The sequence below is a fragment of the Trachypithecus francoisi genome, unplaced genomic scaffold (genome assembly GCF_009764315.1).
Source record: "Trachypithecus francoisi isolate TF-2019V2 unplaced genomic scaffold, Tfra_2.0 Lachesis_group16, whole genome shotgun sequence".
NCBI lineage: Eukaryota > Metazoa > Chordata > Mammalia > Primates > Cercopithecidae > Trachypithecus > Trachypithecus francoisi.
In genome coordinates, this window is record NW_022681461.1 from 4507303 (window position 1) to 4532100 (window position 24798).

Consider the following 24798-nt stretch of genomic DNA (forward strand, 5'->3'; position numbering starts at 1 on the left):
GCAGCAAGCGAGCCTCCCTGTTGCAGGCACTGCGATCCTGGCCCGTGACTTAGGCCAGCAGCAGAGCACTGACAGTGAGGCTATTTTCATTTCCACAGTGAGGTTACCATGGAGTTTAATTTCCTCAAGTGCTCCCTCTGGCATCTGTTCTATAAATGGCTTTGGGGTTTGCACCAAATACACTCACTGGAGACAGAATTACCAATTCTGTAAAGCTCACAAACCCCAAATGCTTCTGCCTGAGCTTCCACCAGCCTGTTGGGCTCCTCCTGAAGGGTCCAAAAAAGGAGGGGCTGGCCTGATCACCCCGGACATGCACTGGACACCTACTGCACGCTGACCGGGAAGTCATGAATGACAGATGCGCACCCTCCTCAGGAGCTGGTGGGGAGCTGAAGGTCTGCTGCCTGCAGGGGAATGGTGGACAAGGCCCCCCGCCAGAGATCTGGGGCAGGTCAAACCACGGCTCTGCAACTTAGGAGCGCTATCCAAGCCTGAGCATTTTAGAACAAGGTAAAGGACATACGGGAGACCCCGATAACTAACTGGGGTGGAACGTGAGGTTTGTCAAGCATCCTCTACTTTCCGGTCTGCTTGCACGTTCCCATGATAACGGGTTAATAACAATGCCTGGGGGTTCTGGTCTCAGCTTCCTGCACAGCTGGCCTGGCCTCTCATCGGGATGCCCCAGGATATTAACGTTTGGGAGCAGCCTCTCTGCTCTCCAAGGAAGCCTGGCAGGGGTGGGCATCACAAGCAGCCCCAAGGTGCCCCTCCAAGCTGGGAGCTTCCCCCGCACTCAGCAGATAGAGACAGGGCCAGGCAGTCCTCCACATTCCCAGGGGGTGGCAGAACCAGAACAAAACACACTGCCTCCCCTCTCCACGTCCAGCTCTCAGTAACCCCAGGCTGCTGCACACCCAGTCGCTGTCACAGTGCATCCCCAGAAAAACCTACAAACACGAGGCAAGACCTGCCTCGGGGAAGCAAGTGTCACTCTGGGCCTGGACTCTGGCTGCCCTCCCCAAGAGGGCACAGCCTCCTCCCGTCCATCCCCCAAACTCGGGGCCCTGATGGCAGCAGGAGCACTGGGGCCCATGGTCAACACTCACACCTCAAGGACAGGCCAAGCACGCGTCTGCCCAGTGCTGGCCCCTGGGACAGGCCCGCCCACCTCCCCCAGTCACGCAGCTACCACCCTCCACGGTGTTGTCCCATCCAAGGGCACTAAATATGGCTGCCTAGAAATCTACCCCCACCCCCAGCCAGAACTCCCGGGTGCATCCAGGGCTAGGGTGGGGCAAGTCACGTGCTTCTCAGGGTCTCCTGGGTCCCCGGGCAGGGACTGGAGCCAGGGCAAGTGCATGCCAAATGCTGTGCCCTCAGCCACGAAGGTCAGGGAGGTGAAGGGGTGGGGGTTTCCCCCAGCACCCTAGGTCCACATGCCCATGTTACCGCAGGTGACCCTTGGCAACTCCCTGTGCCCACCTTGGCCTGTCCACCAGCAACAGAGGGCTCAAAAGGAACAGCCCCAAACCCCAAAGAAATGGGGCCCTACATATTAGAGAAAAGACATGCTCTCCAGACTGTCCACATGGGCCTTGGCAGGGAGGAGAGAAGACATCAGCGATGCCCTGCGCCCCGCATGCCCCTCAGGCACCACCCTCTGCAGCATCAGTTTCCTAAACTACAAAATGGGCTGTGGGCAGGAGGATCCCATAAAATTGCACCCCGAGGCTCCGCACGGGGTCTAGGCTACAGCCAGCACTCAACAATTGCCTCCAGGGGTATCCCCACCAAACTGCTGGCTTTACCTGAGACTCAAACCCACCCCTGGTTTTCCTCTTGCCATCCAAAGCCCCCAGCATGTCTGGAGCCTGAGACCCACTGGCCCAGAGGCTGCCAGAAGGCACTGGCGTCACACGGAGCCAGTGTCCCCAGTAGAAAGACATTCGGAGGACCCTGCACTCAAGTGGCCACGAAGAAAGGCCCTCAACACCACGTCCCCCAGAGAGAAGCTTCTCAAAGGCTGCCCCCAGCTCCGTCTGTGTCACTCAAAGAGTAAAAGTCAACACCAAAGATAAAATAAAATCCCTCAGCAGTGCCAAAAATACCTCCCCACGGGATAAGGCTGAGCGGGCGCCAGCTTCCACAGCAGCAACTGTTGCTATGGAGATCAGGCTCCAGACAGCCGGCCGCGGGGCGGGCCAAGGGACAGAGTGGGGGCCGGGCACAGGGTGTAGGGACGGACAGGGGCTGACCAGCAGGGTAGGGGAGATGACCGAGGCTGGCCAGCAGGGTGGGCCCCCAGGAACAAGGGGGCCCAGGACAGGGCTAAGCCTTAGTGCCAGCCTCCACCCACTGGGGTCAATGGCCACTCCAGACCTGGGGGGTCCAGGGGCTCCCACCTGCACGTAGGCTGCCCACTCCCCATGAAGGCTGGTGCTGACCCTCCCACAGAGTGGCCGTCTGCTCACTGACACATCTGTGCTGACAGACACCCTGAGCTCAGGAAGTGGGTAAGGTGCTACCAAAGTGCAGAGTCCCAGCCCAGGGCTCCTCAAGCCTCCCAGTCACCAGTAACACTGATCCACAAACGAAGGAGTAAGGAGGCAGTATGCTCAACTGGAAAATCTGTACCAGAATGGATGGAGGAAAGCAGGACCTCCCACAGATGTTAACATAGCTCTGATCTGAGCCCAACACGTTCAACATATTACAGAGTGCCTAACTCCAATATCCACTGGCCTCCTCTGACCTGAAGCTGTCCCCTGAAAGCTCAGTTCACTTCTTGGCCTGTGGCTTCCAGCATGACACGCTCTCCAGCCCTGCTGGCCTCAGGCCTCCTCTGTCCTCACCCAGGGCCAGGCAGAACAGGGTCAGTCCAGGGCCACCAGACACACAGCCCCAAAGCCCTGCCCAGCTTGGGGGTCCCCACACCCCCCACACACACCCATGCTCCTCCTTGGCGTCCTCAGACATCCGTCACTCTCTGAGCCTCCCTGAGCCCCGGACAGTGCTCACAATCTGCTGCAACATTCCCATCAGAGCCAGGCAGGACACTGAATGTCAGCCATGTCACAGAGCCTCCAAACACCCACTCTGTCCCTTCCTGTTGCACACCCAGACCGCGATGGCTCAGAGTCAGCACCCTTCCCCATCCCTGCCCCTCAGTGGGAGCCAGCAGCTTGTTCCTGCAGCATCCCCCATGCCAGGCACCTTGGGCACCCGACCACAGTTTGCTGGGGGAAAGTGGGGCTTCCCAGTATATTTAGAACCCTGAGTCCCCCTGGGGCCCACAGTCCCGAGGGCTGGCCCCGCATTTCTGGCCTCCACTCCAAACCCGGGCAGTTCTACCTGCAGGTGCTTGGGCCTGCCTGACTCTTGGAAGCTGTAACCTGATATACTTTCTCCATTCCATGCAGCTGACAGAGGCCATCATTTCTTCTGCCCGCCCTCGTCTGCCTCCCCAGCAGAAATGTTGAGCACCCAGGCTGTCCTTGCCTCTGCTTCTCCCACTCCCGGCACCTCATAGACATCTGTGAAGCCTGTATCTCTGAATGGTTTTCATATACTCTCCCCCAGGAGCCTTCAGTGGTTCCCTAGTACCCACTGACCAGGCAGGCAGTTAAAACACTTCCTCAGTGTGGCTTTATGTCAGCCCTCTCCTCTCCAGCACTTGCCAGAATACACCCTCATCCCCACCACATACACACACCAGCTAGCCTTCCCTGACACTCGTTCCCAAGGATGTCATCCCGCCGCCCCATCAATGCCTCCGGGCCCCGCTCAGGGAGCTTTGTCTAGGAAGCCCTCAGGACATCCCTCCCACAGGGCACCTGACTGGCCCCGGCTGCACCATGTCCACAGGGCTGCATGGGTAACCAGTATCCGTGATCAGGCTGCAGCCGCCTCCCCCGGCTTCAGTAACAAATTACCACACACAGGGCTTCCAACAACACCTTTATTCTCTTACAGCTGGAGATGCCTCGTTCCCTGTCCCACGGTCCCTTCCTCCCTCTTCCACACCCACATCCCCTTCTCTGTCTCAAAAGCTCCTGCCTCCCACTTAGGACAGCCTGAAGACGACATGTGGCCGACCCTGACAGCCCAGGACGATCTCCCAGTCTCAAGATACTTAACTTAATCCCATCTGCAAAGTCACCTCTGCCGCGTGCAGTGGCACGTCCACAGGCTGCAGGGACTAGGCCTTCGTCACCCAGCCCCCGCAGCCACCCTCACAGGCTCCCTCCCAACCTGTTCTGTGGCCAGGGTCTCCCAGCTCCCCGGGGCTGCCTGTTCTCATTTGCTTTTTCTTTCAGTGAAAACCCAAAACCTCCTCACTCGGCAGGCGCCCCCCCAAGTCCCCTACCCCACCCTGTGCCACGCCTCCCCAACCTGGGTGGCCACTCCTCTGCATCCTCTGCTACCACCCCCATCAATGCCCCCAGCTCAGACCACTGTCCACTCCAGCCACGGTCCTGACTGCCACATCTTTCCCTGGGCCAAACCCCTGGCCCACCAGGCCCCAGGGGGCCTCACTGCAGCTCAAGGTCCTGGAGCTGAGTTCAGCAAAGGATACCTGGGGTTCCCCTACTGGGGTCACACCTGCAGCCCCCAGGAAGGACCTTCCCAGCACCCCCCAAAAAGCTCTGGGCCCTACCCCTCCAGCAAAAGCATCACTGCCCCACCCCACATGGCCTGTGGGGCTCTGAGCATCCCGTGCCCCCCACCCTCCAGCGTCACCCACTTGGACACAGACCCCAGAGGCCTCTCTCCTCCAATGGTTGCCACGTGGAAACCAGCCTGGGTGGCTTGCAAATGGCCTTAGACGTGGTCCTTGCAGGAAAAAGGGTGATGTCTACACCAGCAAGAATCCCCACCCCTGCAAAGGCAGCCTAGCCCTTCCGAGCAGGCCTTCCAGCTACAAGTGTCCAGCAAGCACAAGCTATGTGTGCCTCTGTGTTCCCACCCCAGGGAAGAGCTCCCCAGGGGCTTCAGGGAGGCTTCAGTGAGGGCGGCACATTGAGCCCCAGCTGCAGTGTCCAGAATCACACTGGAGACTAAGGTCTTTCCAACCCTCCTGATTCGGCCCCCACCACGCCACCTGCCCCAGCCCCACCCACATGTAATTTTCCCTCCCCCAGCGAGAAAACACAGCGGAAACCTTTTGTGGAAAGGCCATCAGCCGTGCAAATACCCACCCCTCCCTGAGAGCTGTGGCTCCCAGCAGTTCCTGCCCCTCCCAAGCAGAAAGTGTCCTCTCCCCCGGTAGGGCCGGGCCGACTGCCCACGGGACAGGTGGCCCCTTAGTTAGGTCAACTCAAAGGGCTCCTCATTCCCACGGAAGCACCGGAGGGGCGGGCCTGTTCCCCGGCAAGCAAGCCAAAGGCGAGACACACACACACACACACACACACACACGCGCGCGCGCGCACACGGAACCCAGCAGAGGCCCTGACAAGCATACCAGGCCCCCACACGCAGCTGGGCCAGGAGCTTGGGGTCAGCCATGGAGTGAGGCATGAGTGGGGGTGGCCTGCACCGTGCTGAGTGGCCGCCCCACCAGGGCCCAGTGGTATCTGGGCACAGAGCCATCTTGTCTGGTCAGGGTCCCACGCCAAACCTTAGTCACCCCTCACTTCTCTAAGCCCACCTGGAGGCCAAGGCCTATGTATGTCCCAGGTAGCATCAGAGCGTGAGACCCCCGTGACCTCCAGTGCAGCCAGCAACCCTCACCGGCCCAGCCTGGTTTCCAGGTGGAAAGTTGGCAGCTGCCTCTGCTCAGCCTTGCCAGGCCCCAAGGGGCTCCACTCTGGCCTGCGGTGAGTGGGAGCGCGGACACAAAGGGCCTGCCTAAACCCCATCCATAAACAGTTGAGGGAAGCGGCCAGCAGGGCCGGAACGTTCCAATGTCACCATCTCGCTCCCCTCGGGGGAACAGAGCATGCCTTTGTCTTTTTATCATTGCCTTCATCAAATATTTACAGAGGCTGACAGGCCATTTCAGACAGGCCAGATATGAGCCAAAAGGGCTCTTCTCAGGACACGAGGGAGGTGCAGGTCCTGGGCACTTGGGAGGCACATGGTCCGGCATATAACCCTGGGCAGGGAAGGGAAGGAAGGGCCTTCCCTGCAGGACCTGTCCGTAGCCCTCAGACACGCCTCACCTGGGGCTTAGGCGCTAGTTTTCTGCACACAGTGCTCAGAGCTAGAAACAGGCCAGGCCGGGCTGACACCCCAGCCCTGCTCCCACAAGCTCTGCAGCAGGAAGAATGAGCCGCGTGGCCAGGCACGTGTTCTCCACGTTCCACCTCCCAGGCTGCCAAGAGCATGCAGCGTGAGCACCCCACCTAGGAAGGCACGCAGGGGCCTCGAGCCGTGAAGGCCAGGTCGGCAGCCCACCTGGACCCGTCTCCACTCCCCCTGCTCCTCCAGCCCAGTGTGAACACTAGGCAGCCTTGCTTGGGACAGTCTCAGCCCAGAGAGCTCCGGTGTCCACAGATGGCAAGAGACAAGCAGACAGTGAAACGCACTCGGCCACACAGAGGGGGTGTTAAGAGCCGGAGCAGCACAGACTCATCTCAAGCAGGACCCTAAAGCAGGCAGAGTACAGCCACAGGATGCAAAAGATCGGTGGTACCGGGACCCTCTGCCGTGAGGGGACGCCTAGGTCCTCACTGGGGAGGGGCTGCACACACACTAACTGTCCCTAAGAATCCATCCCAGTAAAAGCAAGGCCCCTTGCTGTTAGCATTTTATTTTCCTTTACCTTTAAAAAATCTCACCTGTCCCTTTCTATCTTAAAATCTATTTCCATGTATTTTTTCATCTTCTTCTGTTTCGTTTATAGCTGTTTTAAAGGTTTTGGCCCTTTTCCCTCAGCTAACCCTATTTCATCCTTCTCATAAATGCGCCTAGCCAAGTTTATCCGCTTTCACGCCTCCCTTTTTAACCCTCTTTTTACAAATGGCACAGGTGGCTGTCTGTACGAAGCCCGTCTATAACCACCACACCCTGAGCCCATGTGGCCGTCTCACCTCTCGGCCGCCCAATCCAGAGGCCCAAGAGGTACCCAGAGCAGGAGGGCCGTGCTCTGGCATCCTCTGGGCTCCGTTTTCCCCAAGCTCAGCCGCAAACGAGGAGGCCCAGTTCACTGCGTCCAACCACACCAAGCCAAGGGCACCAGAGGGACTGACAGGCTGAGGAACTGAGCACTGGCAGCCCAGGGTAGGCGTCGAATTGACGAGAGGCTGAAGGGGACAATAGGCCATCATTGTCCAGCCGGCAACTGGGCTCCCCAACACTGTGGCTCTCCCACCACCGCTGGCTCTCCAGGGAACATGCAGAAACGTGCCTTCCTCTGGGCAGACACAGACAGCCTCGGGCCTCCCTCCTGTAAAGATCACCCAGCCATATCCAGCTGCCCCAGGACCTGCTGCAACAGTGACAGACACAGGCTGGACAGCCCATCAGACAAACCTGCCCTGGACATCTGGCTCGAGGGGCCAGAGCAAGGCCAGGCCTTGAGGAGGCACCCCATAAGCCATCCATGTCCCCAGGGGTGTCAGAGTCAACAATTCCACTTGATGGACCTTCTCTACCCCTCAGCACCTTAACTCCTGCAGCCCTTCATGGTGTGCACTCCCAGGTGGGGCCAAGGGCAGGGGAGGCTGAGACTAAGCCAGGCAGCATCCCCATGCAGTGCCTGCTCAGCATGGCCCACCACTTGCCCCCCTTGAGGGGATGGAGCACTGGGCTGGGACTGCCCTGGACACACACACAACCTGCCCAACTGTTGCCCCTCCTAGCTCTTCTCCACAGCTTTGTGTTTTCTTTTCTTCTTCTTTTTCTTTTTTTTTTTTTTTTTTTTTTTTGAGATGGAGCCTTGCTCTGTCACCAAGACTGGAGTGCAGTGGCGCGATCTTGGCTCACTGCAAGCTCCGCCTCCCAGGTTCACGCCATTCTCCTGCCTCAGCCTCCTGAGTAGCTGGGACTACAGGCGCCTGCCACTATGCCCGGCTAATTTTTTTGTATTTTTAGTAGAGACGGGGTTTCACTGTGTTAGCCAGGATGGTCTGGATCTCCTGACCTCGTGATCCGCCTGCCTCAGCCTCCCAAAGTGCTGGGATTACAGGCTTGAGCCACCGCGCCTGGCCCATAGCTTTGTGTTTTCAATGCTTCTTCCAAAACACAAATTCACTACACTGCTCGAACCTCTTAATTAAAGACAAGAAATTCCAAGAGACCTGTCTGGGCACATGTCAACAGCCTTGCAGCTGGCTGACCCAGGAAGATGGCTGCCTAACTTGAAGACACAGGACAAGGCCAGACAGGAGGCCCAGGGCATCTCTCACCGCCTTGACGCACAAACCCAGCCGCCACCGGGTGGAGTAGTGTAGCCTAGAGTCACCAACCTGGGCAGGGCTACAGTGGGAGGTCACGAGGTCCAGAGCTCAGGACTGTCCTCAACATTGGGGGAAGCCTGAAAACAAGAAAATCAGGGGCATCTCGGCTCAGTCCTGCTGCCACCAGAATGGGAGAGAGGTGGCCCACTCAGACCCAGGCATCGGTCATCTTCCTTCTGGGAGGCCTGTGTGATCCCAGCACCACCAGGCTGAGAAGCCATACTCCACAGAGGGCAAGGGGACTTGCCCACACGTCTAAGGTCCACACAAGGACCTCCAGTCACAGGGGACAGCATGGAGGTATGCAGGGTGTGTGAGAGCCTGGGTCCAGCTGGAGGGGGCCAGGCTGGGACTGAGCCAGACCTCCACCCACCCCGAATCGAGCCAGTGAGAGGATGACTAGTGGGTCTGACCCAGGCCTGACTCACACCTGAGAAGGCCCCAAGCCTGAGACTGCACCAAAGCTGCCCAGCTCAACTCCAGGTCTCCGGCAGCAAGGACGGGGTGGAAGGACAATGGGGCAAGAGGGCAGGGCTGGACAGAGGGGCAGCAGGTCTAGGGCTGGGCTGGCAGTGGGGGCCCAGAGGAGGGCTGGTCTATTCACTGTCACTGCACATATCAGCACAGATGCTATGATCATGACTTAGCAAAAATGTCCAAGAGTATAAAAAACGAGCACATACCGGAGTGAAAACTGCCATGTCAGAGGACGGAGGCTGTGGACAGCTCCTCCTCTGTCAGGCTTCCATGTCCATCATGTCATCTTCCCTAGGAAGCACCCCTCCACAGTGGCCATCCCCCCCATCCCCATGAAACCCAATGCCCGGGCACCCTCCCCCAACTCAACAGAGTTGGTCCAGGGCTGGCAGGTGGGAGGAACAACACAGCCCTGTGAAGCCTGAGGAGGGGCCCCACCCAAACAAAGCAGCTGGATGGGCAACAGGTGAGTTCCCATCAGCCTCTTCCTGCCAGCAAGCCCCTCCTGCCTGGGGAACCTGCAGCTGCTCAGCTCCCTCAAGGCTGACAGCAAGTCCTGGTAGCATCAACCACTCAACCAGCTCAGGTGCCTCAGGCACCTAAAGGGAGGAGGGAGCCGGGCGACCCTGAACCCCAGAACCACCTGAGCCTGCAGTCCACCCTCCTCAGACTGTGCCACAACCCCTCAGGCTGTGCGGGTCCCCACTCAGCCCCTGGCTACCTGGGTGTACAGGACAACATCCTGTATTTTCCTGTACCTCAGTTTCCTCCTTAGTAAACTGGGAAGCTTTACTGAGGGGGGAATCACAGCACCTCCCTCCCAGGGAGCAGATATGCCTCTAGAGGGGTGCCCCACTGACGTGAGCATGGTCATTTCTGTGTTAATAACAGCACTCTGACTTCCTCTAGGTCCCCCACAGGGACAGCCTAGCCGGCTCTGACCTGCACACGCAGCACCCGAGCCAGGAATGCACAACCTCACACGGTCGTACAGAAACACTACACAGGGCCAGACAGTGGCTGACGCCTATAATTCCAGCACTTTGGGTGGCCAAGGCAAGCGGATCACCTGAGGTCAGGAGTTCGAGACCAACCTGGGCAAGATGGTAAAACTGTGTCTCTACTAAAACTACAAAACTTAGCTGGGCATGGTGACGTACACCTATAAATCCCAGCTACTCAGGAGGCTGAGGCAGGAGAATCGCTTGAACCCAAGAGGGTTCCAGTGAGCTGAGATCACGCCACTGCACTCCAGCCTGGGAGACAGAGCAAGACTCCCTCAAGAAAAAAAAGAAATGCCACACAGATCCAGATGGGGTCTCCATGCAAGACCACTGGCCCTAAGCCTTCAGAAGACAATGCTGACAGATTTTTTTTTTTTTTTTGAGACGGAGTCTTGCTCTGCCACCCAGGCTGGAGTGCAGTGGCCGGATCTCAGCTCACTGCAAGCTCCGCCTCCCGGGTTTACGCCATTCTCCTGCCTCAGCCTCCCGAGTAGCTGGGACTACAGGCGCCCGCCACCTCGCCCGGCTAGGTTTTTGTATTTTTTAGTAGAGACGGGGTTTCACCATGTTAGCCAGGATGGTCTCGATCTCCTGACCTCGTGATCCACCCGTCTCGGCCTCCCAAAGTGCTGGGATTACAGGCTTGAGCCACCGCGCCCGGCCGCTGACAGATTTAAGAACAGTAATAATAAAAGGCGGAGGGACTGTTTTGGATTGAAATTGACATGACAACCAGACACAACACGCGATCCTTGACTTCCCGGATCCCTTCCCTGGGACGCGCAGTCCACCCATCTGAGACCTCACTGAGCGCCTCAGGTCCTATCCTGGAGTGCCTGGAGCATGGCAGGGGGTGGAGGCGATGTGGGAGCATCCTCGTTCCTACCAGGAGACACAGGCTGAAGCACCCAGGGGTGAACAGCAAATGGGTCAGGAAATCACAGGCACAGATACACAGGACAGTGGCAAACACCAACAACTGGTAACTCCAACTTCTCTGTTGGTTTTTCCAAAGTTTCCCAAAGCAAAACACTAGGGGTACATGAAAACTAGACTGTTGGCAGAGAGGAAAAAGCTTTGCCAGGGTTGGCACAGAGGGTAGGGAGCTGGGGTGGCCACTCAGGAGGGAAGGAAAATCATCAGGGTCCACAGATGCCTGGGTGTGGGAGCTGTGGGAAGGGAGGAGCCTGCAGATGCAGCAGGCATGTGTGCTGTGCTGTTCTCTGCAGGCCCAGGTAGAGGAGGGCTCCAGCACACACAGACACTGACGGTCTTGAAGGGACAAGGTAACCAAGACAGATACAGCAGGCACGCTCCACCCACAGCCTGCCACCCCTCCTGACCAACAGAAACCCAGAAACTCACTATGCCCTAGGGAACAGATCATAACCTGTTAAACCGATCAAGCCTCTCCCAGATACACGCACAGTTACCGTGGGCCACACAAACCCATGCTAACCAAGGAGACCAGAGAATCCCTGCTAAATATTTCTCTTTATGGATTAAAATAGGAACAAAGCCACTTGAGAAATTGACCTTTTGACTGCTTGGCCCCCACCTAACCACCCATTTGTTTCCCGCCATCAAATGTGGTTGTGATGCCTGGAGCTGTGGCAGCCCTACTGTAGCCATGAGGCCAAGGAAGACTAGGGACAAAATGCCAACATGGATGAGGACAGAAGAAACAGAGAGAAAGCCCCATGTCCCAGCTGATGTTGCTGAGCCACCTCCAGGACTGTCACATTGGCCATCTCCAGATTCCCGATTCGGAGTAGGATCAAAGGTCAGCATTGCTTCCCACAGTCAGCTCACAGCTGAGAACCGTCCCATCTCCCCCAGCAGACAGCAGGCACACACAGTGCCCAGAAAGCAGGGGTGAGGGGTGGAGGGGGGGTGGATGCCAGAGGGAGCCCCAGTGACCCTCCACCACCAGTCAGCCTGTTATGCCCCTCCCCGAGCCAGTCTTGGCTTATAAGATAACTGTCAAATGAAAGAAAAAAAAGGCGCAGCCCAACACCTTCCCCCTCGCACACTTCAAGAGCTTCACAACACAGTGGGCATTGTAAAGGCTCTGAGAAGTTCCTTAACAGCAACACCTGCCCGACCCACCACTCCCCAAACACATCTAGTGACAGCACCCCTTCTGCAGCCAGCCTCAACAAAGGGTTCAAAACAGCACTAAGACCAGGAATGAACCTCAGAACCATGGCCTCTTGCAAAACGATAGCTTTAAAGACACTCCAGAGACCGATTTTAAGTCGTGACACCCTTGAACTGCAGCTCTATTTTTAAATGATATATACATGTAAACAAGACCTAGAAAGTCCTATTCAAACATAAAAGCAGTTGTGTTCAGTTGGATTATGGGTGATTTTTTTTTCATTTCTGCAAACATCTTTTTTTTTTTTTTGGAGACGAAGTCTCACTCTGTCGCTCAGGCTGGAGTGCAAATGGCGTGATCTTGGCTCCCTGCAAGCTCCACCTCCTGGATTCAAGCAATTCTAGTGCCACAGCCTCCCAAGTAGCTAGGATTACAGGCGCCCGCCACCACGTCCAGCTAATTTTTGTATTTTTAGTAGAGACAGGTTTTCACCATGCTGGCCAGGCTGGTCTCAAACTCCTGACCTCAGGTGATCCACCTGCCTCGGCCTCCCAAAGTGCTGGGATTACAGGCATCAGCCACCACACCCGGCCCGTTTCTGCAAACATCTTTAATGTAGCTGTTGTGTTGCTTAAATTAATCAACTATTTTTAGAGACATTCTAGATTTATGGGAAAATTGAGCAAAAAGTAGAGTTCCCATACACTCCCTCACATCCACACACAGGTTCCCCTATTATTAACATCTTGCATTAGTGTGGTATACTTGTTATAACTGATAAACCAATACTGACGATAACTAAAATCCACCATTTACGCTTGGGTTCACTCTGGGTGCTGTACATGCTATGGGTTTTCACAAACGTATAATGACTTGTATTCACCAGTAAAGTATCATACAAAACAGCTTCACTGTCCTGCAAATCTGCCTCTTCATCCCTCCCTTCCTCTAATCCCTGGCAACCACTGATCCTTTTTTTTTTTTTTTTTAACTGTCTTCATGGTTTCTCGCCTTTTCCAGAATGTCATCTAGTTGGAATCATACAATATGCAGCCTTCTCAGATTTGGCTTATTTCACTTAAATATTCATTTCCGGTTCCTCTCTGTGTTTTCGTGTCTTCATAGCTCATTTCTTTTAGCACTAAATGAGATTTCATTGTCTGGATGTGCCACAGTGTGTTCATCCATTCACCTGCTGAAGGACATCTGGGCTGCGTCCAAGTTCTGGCAATTATGAATAAAGCTGCCGTAAACATCCGTGTGCAGGTTTTTGTGTGGACCTAAGTTTTTAACTCCTTTGGGTAAATACCAAGGAACGCAGTTGCTGGATTGCATAGTAAGAGTGTGTTTAGTTTTATAAGAAACTACCAAAAGACCTTCCAAAATAGCTGTACCATTTTGCAATCCTACCGGTAATGAATGAGAGTTCCTGTCACTCCACATCCTCACCAGTATTTGGTGTTAGTGTTCTAGATTTTGACCATTCTAGTAGGTGTGCAGTGGGAGCTCACTGTTTTAATTTGCAATTCCCTGATGACTTATGATGGGCAACATCTTTTCATATGCTTATGTGCCATCTGTGTGTCTTCCTTGGTGAGGTATCTGTTCAGCTCTTTGGCCTATTTTTTTTTTAAGCTGATTGTTTTCTTATTGTTGAGTTTTAAGAGTTCTTTGTATATTTTGGACAACAGTTCTTAAGCAGATGGGTCACTGCAAATATTTTCTCCCCAGCTGTGGCCTGTCTTCTCATTCTCTTGATAGTGTCTTTCACAGAACAGAAGCATTTAATTTTAATCAAGTTCAGCTTATCATTATTTTATTTCAAGGACTGTGGCTTTGGTGTTACATCTAAAGTCACTGCCAAAACTAGGTTTATAATTTTGGATTTTATATTTAGGCATATGGCCAATTTCATTTTTTGCAAGGGATGTAAGGTCTATGTCTGGAATCATTTATCTGCACGTGGATGTGCAGTTGTTCCAGCACCATTTGTTGGAAAGATGATCTTGTCTCTATTTTATTGCCTTTGCTCCTTTGTCAGAGATCAGTTGACTTTATTCATGAGGGTCTATTTCCAGGCTTGCTATTCTACTCCATTGATCAACTCGTCTGTTCTTTCACTAATACTGCACTGCCTTGACTACTTTTCTTCTGTTCTTTTAAAAAAAAGTTAATATAATTTAATGAGAGCTAACTTAAATTAGAAGTTGTAATCAAGTATTCTGGGAAATCCTTAGAATTCAATGCTCCAGGGAAGAGAATTGGATGTGAAAACTCTCAGAAGCAGGAAAACTTGCAGACAGTGTTCAGGTTGCCAACCTCCAGCATCCCCGCTCAGGCCTCTCCACCCAGCTGGGATTCCCCAAAACGCAGCCCTGAATTGTCTACGGTCAGAGGCAGATCCTAGCTTGCTTTTCAAAAATCCCAGCTGCTGCTGTTCACACCCTTTTCCTTATCGGCAGCTCAAGCGCTAAGGCAACAGCGGCATGGGTGCCCACAGCTCCTGGGCGGGTAGACAGGCAGCCTCAGGAACCAGCCTCCACCTGCTGGCTCGGCTTGCTCTCCACATCTCTACTGGAGACAAACTTTATTTTGCAGAGGGAGCAAGAGGGGTGAAAAGAGGCTGCCCTGAGGACCCTGTGTGCTCAGGTAAAACACACTTCTCTCAATAGTGCCCCCAGCCGTGAGGGCAGCTAGCACCATCTGCACTGCACAAAAGGGTAAATAAACCAAGGCTCACAAAAACAGGTGCCTTTCCATGGCCACACACTGGGAACATGGCAGGGCCCTCCTAACCCTGAAGTATTTTGTGTGCACCAGCGCAGGGTGGCCGGGACCTTTGGGGTGATGTCCTTCCTGGCTGCGAGGCTCCCAAACCCCGCTTCCCATCATGGCAGGCAGATGCTGATGCCCCATCGTGGCTGCACAGCCAGGGCAGACTACAAGGGAGACCCAGACACACGGCCCAAACCTCTGCTGGGCCAGGTCAAGTTCTTCTCCATCAACGAGGTGACCTAAAGCTTCATGCCATCACCTTGGGTATCTTCCAGCTGCAGCCTGAAGCCAGGCCCAAGCCACAGGCCCCAACAGACACCTACAAGATGCCTGTGGGCATAGAAGGGCTGCAGGTCCCAGCTGTCCTGGAAGGTGAGGGGCCAGCCCAGCCAGCCCCGGACTACTGGCCAGCCCCACCCAGACCGTGGACTCATGGTGGCCAGCAGGGCCCAGCGGTGGGAAGAAGCGTAACTCCCAAGGGAAGGGACAGTTGTCTTTAAGGTACAGTAGAGTTCCCAATTTTGTCTTAGCACCTAAAACTCAGAATCTGCTGCCCATTGCATTAATCATGTTTTGAAACAGTGCTGGCATCCTGGAGCACCCTCCTGTCCTGTCATGGGCAGCCCTTCTGGGCACGGTGATGAGCTCCTCCCTCCAGACTCCCCTGAGACACAGTCCTGGCCCATCCCTGCACTCCTGGGGTGCCCACCCAGGCTCCCAACTCAGGATCAGCCTGGGAGATCCCAATCCCACGAGGACCACCCTTGGCCACCTACGAAGCACTCAGATTAAGCACATCCCAAGCCAAGGCCTACCCTTCCCCCAAATCCACATTTCCTCCTCCCGCACGAGGACAGCAGCCACATCCTGCCAGGCCCAAAGCTGCTGCCACCATAATTCCTACTTACCTTTTCTCTCTCTCTCTCTTTTTTTTTTTTGAGATGGAGTCTGGCTCTGTTGCCAGGCTAGAGTGCAGTGGTGCAATCTCAGCTCACTGCAAGCTCCACCTCCCGGGTTCACACCATTCTCCTGCCTCAGCTTCCCGAATAGCTGGGACTACAGGCGTCCGCCACCACGCCCAGCTAATTTTTGTCTTTTTAGTAGAGATGGGGTTTCACCACGTTGGCCAGGATGGTCTCAATCTCTTGACCTCGTGATCCGCCCACCTCAGCCTCTCAGCCTCTCAAAGTGCTGGGATTACAGGCGTGAGCCACCACGCCCGGCCTTTTTTTTTTTTTTTTTTTTTTTTTTTGAGACGGAGTCTTGCTCTGTCACCAGGCTGGAGTGCAGTGGCACAATCTCGGCTCACTGCAACCTCTGCCTCCTGGGTTCAAGCGATTCTCCTGCCTCACCCTCTCAAGTAGCTGTGATTACAGGCGCCCGCCACCATACTTGGCTAATTGTTTTGTATTTTTAGTAGAGACGGGGTTTCACCGTGTTGGCCAGGCTGGTTTCGAATTCTTGACCTCAAGTGATCCACTTGTCTCAACCTCCCGAAGTGCTGGGATTACAGGCGTGAGTCACCGTGCCCAGACGATTCCTACCTTCTCTACCTTCAGATCTGATGTAAATCCTGTGCTCTCCACCTTCAATTGCACCCCGAATCTGATGCTTCTCCCCTCCCTGCCTCTATCCCACCCAGTACCAGCCCTGTAGTCTCACACCTAGACAGTGGCAGTCACCTCCCTGCTAGTCCCCTGCCTCTACCCTCATCCCCAACTGTACCCAAGGTGGCCAGAGAGATCCTGTTAAAACCTTACTCCACTCCGGCCCCTCCTCCAGCCTCCCTCAGAGCTCCCCAACCTGCCCAACACGTTTCCGGCTCTCACAGGCTCTATCTCCCAGGGCGGTGACCTGTCCTGCTCACTACGGTAGCCCCAGGCCTAGAACCAGGACACACACTCAACAAATGCTCACTGAGTCAATGTACACACAAGTCTGCACTGTTGAGACCCGGGCAAAGGCCTCTGGAACCTTCTGGAACGTCTGCTCCCTCTCCTTCTCTTGATGATCTCTTTTGTCTAGCTGTCCATCAACAAAGCTTTACCCAACCTGAGAGTAAGCCCCCAGCTATCCCAGGAAATGACAGGGCAGGGGTGGGGGGATGCAACTCTCAGGGCCCACGAGATCCTCCCGCTGACCTGGAGCTTGTCCTGGACTTGGTGGCCACTTGCTTCCCAGAGCCTGACATGGTCATGGCACTGTCACCAAGTCTGGTTCCTCACAGCCCAAGTGCCCCAATCCTGTCCTCCCCGGGAGTCTCCAGCAGGCCCCATCTCATGCCTCCTTGGCCTCTCCAGCCCTGATGTGTCCCGGCCCCTTTATCTCCCTTGCTGTGAGGTGGTCTATAAGCTGTCCCCATCTGGGTCTGTCTGGTATCCCAGAGGCCACCTCTAGGTCACCTGGGTCTGTTTTATCCTCTGGAAAAGCAGCTGCCTAGAGGAAGGCCCAAGATCAAGCCTGGAGACGCGGGTGACCCGTGAAGCAGCCAGGGCAGGTGTGGACATTCGCATCCACGTTTAATGTGAGGAAAAATAAGAACACTGACCCACAGCTGCCCCAGCCACATCCCAGGCACTCCGCAGGGCCTGCGGACACAAATGCAGAGGCAGGATGTTTCTGCCACCACGGAAGGTTCCAGTGCTGCAGGAGGGCGTGTCCAGCTGCCCTGGCAGACCTCCTAACACGCTGATGAGGAATGAGAAAACACAAGCTTTGGCAAAGGCAAATCAAATGAGCAGCATGTGGGGGCTGGCCCTCCACACATCTGAGCCAGTGCTGGGGTCCTCCCTCCAGGGCTCAGAGAGCAGCACAGCTACACTCAAGTCCCATGGCGGCCTGGTCCTGATTCAGCTCAGCCAGGCGCCCACGAGGCACCGTGGAGCCATGGAAGCACCTGCTTCTGCAGAAAACAAGCTGTGGTGCCTGAGCCTCAACGTGTCCCCCATGACGGTGACCTGCACAGGCTGCTGTCTGTCATCGCTGCTGACACACACCTTGCCGCCACCACTCAGGGACAGAAGCACCACTGAGAGCTCGGTGCCCACATTTCTGCCCTGGTGGGAGGGAGGGAAAGCCCGTCTGCACAGGCCTTTCAGGCAGCTAGCGCCAGCCTTTTTTGCCAACTAAACCAAAACCATGGTCAGCATGGCGCAGAAAACATCTCACCCAGGAAAACAAATTCAGTGCTGGCATCCAAATGATTTCAAATTACAACTCTCCCAATAAAATTAAGCACTTCAGAGAATTTTAAAAAGGGGTGACCAGCAGCCAAATCGGGTCAAGCCTTCTGACTGTCTTGCCCCAGTGAGTGAGTGCCACGCACCTCCTCTGTGCTCAGCACCAGCTCACCCCCTTGTCTCCCCTTCTCCCCATGTCAGCTGGGTCAGGGCTGAAAACAGGTGAGGCTGGCCTCCAACAAGAGGCCATCGGTGCAAAGCACGCAGGCTCTCCAGTGCCCCAAACCCTGGCCGGAGGCTGCATGGCCCATGACATGCAGAGGGCCTGCCTAGAAAGGTGATAAGGATCCCACCTGCAGGGGACGGTGGGCCAGCTCAGCACTGGCACTGGCGGGGCTGCTCACGGCTAGGACAGAGGCTGTCGGGTGGCTGGGCTGTCCTTGGAGGATGGTGGGGGGGACCACCCGCTTGGCACAGGCTCTACACAGCGAGTCTCCACAGGCATCATCCACTCCCAGACCCAGAAAGATGGACAGGACACTGAGACACCCGGCTGGGCAGGACACGTCGTTCCTGCCCCCTCTGGGCAGCACCAAGCAGCAGCAAGACCTACTTTGTAACTTTCTGGAACTAGTAGCAGCACCTCCACCCTTAGTCCTCTGTAGGCCTCACGCTGCTCTGCCAGGGCCCAGCAAGTGCTCTGAGCCAAGGATCAAGGAATGCACGTCTCCATGAAGTAGAAAGACCCCCATGCTGGGTGCAGGCCCCAGCACCAACTCGGGAAACTCAGGTTCTAGCCCTGCCACAGCAGCTGAGAGGCATCGCCACTGAGGTCCTAAGACCCTGTGTCCCCAAAAGTAGGGAGCTACTGACAGGGAGGGGTCAGTGTTGTTAAAGGGGGTGAAAACCAAGCTTACTCCAGGTACCCGAGGGAGACACAGCAGAAACAGGAAGGTCCAGGAAAGGCAAACAGGCTGCCTCCCTGGGTCTGAGTTGGCTAGTTTTTCTCAACCTGGGGACCTATGGCCAGCTCAAAGGTGGAGGCAAGTGAGAGCAGGAGCCCTGAGCCACATGGAATAGTGTTGGTCCAGCAACCTGGGTAGCCAGGAAGGGCAAGGAAGTCACAAAAGTTCAACACCAAAACGAGGAGGGAACAAGGTTGTGCTGACCCAACAGAAGGTGGCAGAGCAAGTGGTGGCCACGGCACCACGCCAGGCACCTCCTCATTGTGCCGTACTGTGGCCTCACCACCCCCTAGAGGAGGGTCTTGTAGAAGGTCAGGCCAGTGACCCAGAACCCAGATGGGCATCCCCAGTGTAGCTGAGCCGGCTATGGCAGGTGGCAGATGCTCCCAGAGCCGACACGGAGCCCCAGGCTACCCCACACCCTGTCTGACAGCACAGGGGTCTGCGGGGGAACCAGGGCTGGCCAAAGGTGGCCACAGGAACACAGGACGTGTGGGCAAGGAGGAAGGCGGTGGGATTCTGGTGTTTTACTTCCTTCTTTGTTACCGTAATGTGTTCTGCTGCCAAGAATGAAAGTTTATTCAAGAGAAGAATGACAGGGAGGTATTTTTAAATGGCTTCTCCCACAAAAAACAGTGCATGTTCCAGCTTTGCACACCTGGAGAATTCAGAAGGTGAAACACCTCACTGCCCTTAGATGTGAGATAAATAAATATCACCCTCTCTACGGAGCTCTTCCAACGCTAATTTATCAAAGGAAATCAGATGTCCTCTAAGCCAGACTTACTAGGTCCACATGAAGGCATTTCCCCTGTCTGGCAAGGAACCCTGAAAAACACAAGTGAGCCCCACTAGCGCCTCTCAGTTCTCCAGGGAGGCCCCCCAGCCTGCGGAGGGCAGGAAGGGGAACAGAGCCCAGGCACGTGGGCAGACTGCAGGTGCTGCAGGCGTAGGGGAATAAAGGGATGGAGGCCAAGAGCAATTCCAAGAAGGGCTCCTGGCTGAAGGCAACATCTCCCTAGACCCTCCCTCCGCTGTGTAAAGCGTGACTCCCAGGAACCCTCTCCATGCCCAGAATGCTGGGGTCATGTGCCGGATGGCATCTCCACACTGTGGACTAAGAGAGCCCCTCCCGGCACAAAGCCAACACACCTAGAGAAAGAGCGGCCATCTGTCGCCCTTCCCTGGCAGGGTGGCCCCTCTGCTCAGTGAGACCTGACCCCGCATCCCACCCAGGAGCACACTCCCCTTGCGGAGTCCAACGTCCCTCCCACAGCCCTGATCTCCCTGCAGCCCTACACCCGACCCTCTTCCGTTCCACACGCCCACCAGCCCCTGGCCCACACCCACGACATCACACAGGCAGCCGCATCAGTCCCTCCAATAGCTCTGCACAAAGTCAGCCTGTACCAGTCTACACACAGGCAGGGACCCTCCTCCCCTGATCCCACAGTGCCCTGCCATCTCCTCACTGGCGACCTTGGGGGCTGTTCCCCTCAGTCCTCACAGTTTGTGATGAGGCGGCTTCCAGCACAGCCCCAAAACACACCAGGTTCTCAGCAAAGGGGGCTATTCTAAGTGGGTCCAGACTCCCTCTCATGGAAAACCCTCTCAGATCAGCACAGACAGAGGGAGCTGATCCCAAATGACACACATTGACCAGGGACAAATGTTGGAGGTATTTCTTCTGGGGGAGGTTCAGGGAAACCACCAGCTTGGGGCACCAATAACATCCCGGCAAGGAACATCAACATATAGACAAGAAGCATACAGACCAGAAGCACCTCTAGGTTGCTGTTCCCATCTAGAGTCATGGAGCAAGAGACCCCTGGACAGAGGCCAGGCTCCACCCCATGCCCGCAGGAGACAGACCCAGAGACAGAACTGCTTGCCTTTCCTTAAAGGGAATGGGAACTAACAAGCTCCAAGAGTCACATGCGCCTGAGATGCCCCAGCCAAATCAGCAGGCTCTGGCTGCTGAGATCTAACTCAAATCCAGTCTGCAGCAGCACCCCTGCTCCATCCGCCAGCCTGCACAGGCAGCCCTGGGAGGCAGCACCTGAGGGTGCTCGGGTCGGTGGGCAAGAGCAGGAAGACTGCTCACCAGAATCAAGAGTCATCTCCCCTTTCAGGACCTCTCTTCTCTCTGTCTTCCCTTGCAGCAGGAATGCCCAGCACACCCCAGGACCCCCAGATCACAGCCCGCTGCCCCACCCACCGCCTTTCCCGTACCATCGGAACCTGCAGGACCATGAAAGAGGGGAGCTGCTCAGTCCCTCCTAAGGACCTCACACAATGCCACTGACCCCTGCCTTGAAAAGCCACATCTCCAAGGCAGAACCAAGAGGTGGTGGAGAGGCAGGTCTCTGGAGCTCTTTGTCTTGGGAGAAAGGCTGACGACAGGTCGACACCCACCGAATCAGCCAGACTTGCACACACATGCAGGCCACCCTGTAGGGGCCCGAGGATATAGCAACTGAATCCCATTTCTGAGCCAAAAATATAAGCGTCCTGCAGTGTGGCCAGCAGCCCTAGAACACAGCTTGCCCCAGCTAGCCCGAGCCCCGTGTCAGGCCTGGACTGGATGGCCAGCTAACTTTACAGGCCAACGAAGTACATTTACACCTCCAGCCGGCACTCTCCCAGACTGGCTCACGCCTGACAGCTGCCCTCCTCCAAGGAGGGAGGCCTATAAACACCCCCTGGACAGGCATGGCCTCTGCTTCCAAGGCTGGCCCAAGACAGCTAGGGTGGCTGTTTATATAATCTTCCAGGGCTGGGGCTGACACCACCGAGATGGCAGGATTATGAAAAATGCATACCCAGAGCCTCTGCAGCCAAGAAAACCCCCAACCGCATTCTGCATGACTCGGTTTTAAGACCTCTCACACGTCCATTTTGTGAACAAATGGAGTTCTCAGAACAGCAGAGGCGACTAACCACATTTCCAGGCCTTGCCCAGCCGGCCCCAGAACTCTACCAGGCACCACCTCTGGGTCACAGGCCCAGGGTCAGAAGCAGTCTCTGCAGGTGTCCCTGCTGGGGCAGCCACAGCTTGCCGGACACAGGAAAGTACTAATTTATGAGCAGCTCAGAGCCCCCAAACCACTCTATAACTGCACACACCGGGCCTTGAAGCCTCCACACTGTTTTGCAAAGACACAACAGTCCAGACTCCCTGGGTCATTAAAGTAGGTCATCAGGACTGGAGAAGCAGCCGCCTAAGAGACACAGCCTCCGGGGCCCGCTCTCCAGGGCCCTCTCTATGCCCACAGCGCGCACACTTACACCAAAAGCACACCAGAGGCCTGCCCTCGCCACCAGCTGACTCACAAACCCCAACCTGCGCACAGACACAGCCGGGCCGCACATGCAGTCCGCACACCTGGTACGCATCCTGCCGGCCACCCACACAGAGGGCGACACACATGGAGCTCCGTCGCCCCCAGGGCTTCTTAAGGCCAGGCGCAGGAGCAAGGACGGGCCCAAGGACGACTCGCGCAAAGACCCTGCGGAAAGCCCCCTGCGTGCTGGGGCGCCCTCACCTGAAGCTCACACCAGGCCACCTCCACCCAGGTCTCCGTGTCCAGCCCCTTGTAGACCGTCTTGAAGGAACCGCGGCCCAGCTCGATGTCGAACTTGAGGAAGCGGCCGTCCAGAGAGGTGGCCACGGCCTTGAGATCGTCCTCGTCGTCCTCCTCCTCTTCGGGCTCGTCCCGGCGTGTGCGCCCGGGCTCAGGCTTCGCCTCCGCCGCCCCCTCATCCTCCTTCCTCCCGGTCGCCGCCGCCTCCTCCCTGGGGCCGCCGTCGGGGTCAGGCGCGGTTTCGACAGCCGCTGCGATGGGGTCCGGGCAGGGCTCCTGCGCGCCCAGGGGCTCGGGGCCGGCGTCCGTGGGGGCTCCGGGGGCTCCGGGCTGCGCGGCCGGCGCTGCGGGCGCGGGGGCGGCGGGGCGTCCGCGGGCGCGCTCCGCGATGAGGCGGCGCGTCTTGCAGAGCAGAAGCACCCGGCGCTGCAGGGGCTGCGGGGGCTGCGGGCCCGGTGCCTCGGCCGCCTCCAAGCCGGGCGGCTCCTCCTGGTCCGACTCTACCACGCTGCGCCGCAGGAAGCGCTGGGGCCCCGGCCGCGCCGCCTTCGCCCGAGGCTCCGCCATGCCCGCGGGCCCCGCGCCGCGCCCGGGCTCCATCAGCGCGCCGGGGGCGTCTCGGCGGCCGCCATCGCCGTCCATCTCTGTGGGCCAAGCACACACAGGCCCGCGTGAGCGCCGGCCCTGCCGCACCTGCCCAGGCCGCGGAATGAGACAGCGCCGCCCCGGGTCCGCGCCCTGCCCAGCCCCGACCGCGGAGAGAGCCTGCGGGGGCCGTCTCTGGGGGCCCTGGGAAAGGGGGGCTGCAGACGGGACCAGAGGCTCGGGTTGGGGAGGAGGGGTCCGTGCCCCGCTCAGCCCCAGGCTGCGGAGAGGGACCGGCCTGTGGTGTCCCTGGAACCCTGGGAGAGAGGACCTGCTAGGGTGTCTCTGAGGGCCCCGGAGGCCGGCAGAGGGATCTCGCGCCCTGCCCAGCCCCGGCCCGGGAGGGTCCTGCTAGGCTGTCCCGGAGGCAGCTGTAAAGGGGATAGAGAGGCCCGGGGACGGGAGGAAGGCACCGGCCTGGCGGCGGCTCCACAAAGAACGCGGGCCCTGGGCGCGGGAGGGGCGCGCGGGGAGGGGGCTGCAGCGCCGCGGCGCGCACACAAAGGCGGCGAGCGGCGTTGGGGGGAGGCTCGGCACTCACAGGGCGAGCAGACGCCGTCCATGCCCGCGGCCCGGCGGCCGGGGCTTGCGAGGAGGGCGAGATCACGCTTCGAGGCCGGGGTCCGAGTTCCGGGCGAGGTCTGCGCTGGGGTGGGGGCCGCTGCGCCGCTCCGGCTCCTGCGCGCTGCTCTCTCGGGCCGGGCCACTGCGGGGCCGCGCTCCCGCGTGCTCCTGCCGGCTTCGCGCGACTCCGCTCCCGCACCGGCTCCGACCCAGCGCGCGGGGAGGGCGGGGCTCCGTTCGCCCCGCCCCGGGCCGGCGCAGGGGGCTGGGTCTGGCACGCCCACCTGGCTGCGGACGGGCGGGCGGGTGCGCGCGGCCACCTGCGGGCCGGCTACCTGGGATCCCATCCGTGGCTCTTTGCTAGAGCTAGCGCTCCTGGCCTCTGAAGTTCTTTGGAACGCTCCGCAGGGCTGTCAGCTGCAGAGGACCCCATTTGTTCCTGAGAGGAGGCAGCAGGCTCAATGCCTCAGCTCGCCGCAGCCCGGCGCGCCAGACCTCAAGGCCCGGTGCTAGGACAGAATGGGCAGGCTAGGAAGAAAAGGACCAGGGATACAGCCACCCTCAGGAGCCCAGCCTGGGGCTAAGCCATGTCATTTCCTGCCCTCACTTCACCACCAGGAACCATGAGGACCTCATCATCACCCAGGGAGGCACTGGTGACCATTGTGCCCATTTCACAATCTAGAGCAAACTGAGGCGCCAAAGGCAGAAGTTATATGCTCTAAATCCCAGAACTTCCATGACCGAGGCTGAGCTGGAATGCCTTGGATGGGATAAGGAGAGGCTTCCAGAAGCCCCTTGACCCAAAATGTTCTTCCTTCCCACCTCTGCCAGATGCCACCTCTCCCAAGAAGTCTTCCATGATCTCTCTCTCCTTCCTCCACTAGACCCCCACGGACAAGCCCTCTCTTGGGCGTCTCTGGCCATAATGTAGCAGGTGACCTGTGTCAGTAACCATACTGCTAAGTTCTGAGCCCTGCTCCAGTCAATGCCCTGAGCTAACACCTCACTCTCACCCCAGCCTCCATGATCCTAGGTGAGGAAACTGAGGCATAAGGGAGATACCAGAGTGTTCTTATGTCAGTCCCCATCTCCC

General features: G+C 57.2%; 1 protein-coding gene across 18 annotated transcripts in view; it reads right to left on the minus strand.

The window, feature by feature from the left end:
• Positions 1-23927, minus strand: part of WNK2 (WNK lysine deficient protein kinase 2) — a 141928-nt gene extending 118001 nt beyond the window's left edge. For all 18 annotated transcript variants that reach the window (XR_004443333.1, XR_004443332.1, XR_004443330.1 and 15 more), the window contains exons 1-2: positions 23680-23927; positions 22455-23137 (exon numbers count right to left, since the gene is read on the minus strand). Coding sequence is in view for 10 of the 18 variants with exons in the window: in XM_033236720.1 (XP_033092611.1) it covers positions 22455-23135 (681 nt within the window). In the remaining 8 variants the exon portion in view is untranslated. The remainder of the gene's footprint in view (positions 1-22454; positions 23138-23679) is intronic.
• Positions 23928-24798: the final 871 nt, after the last annotated feature.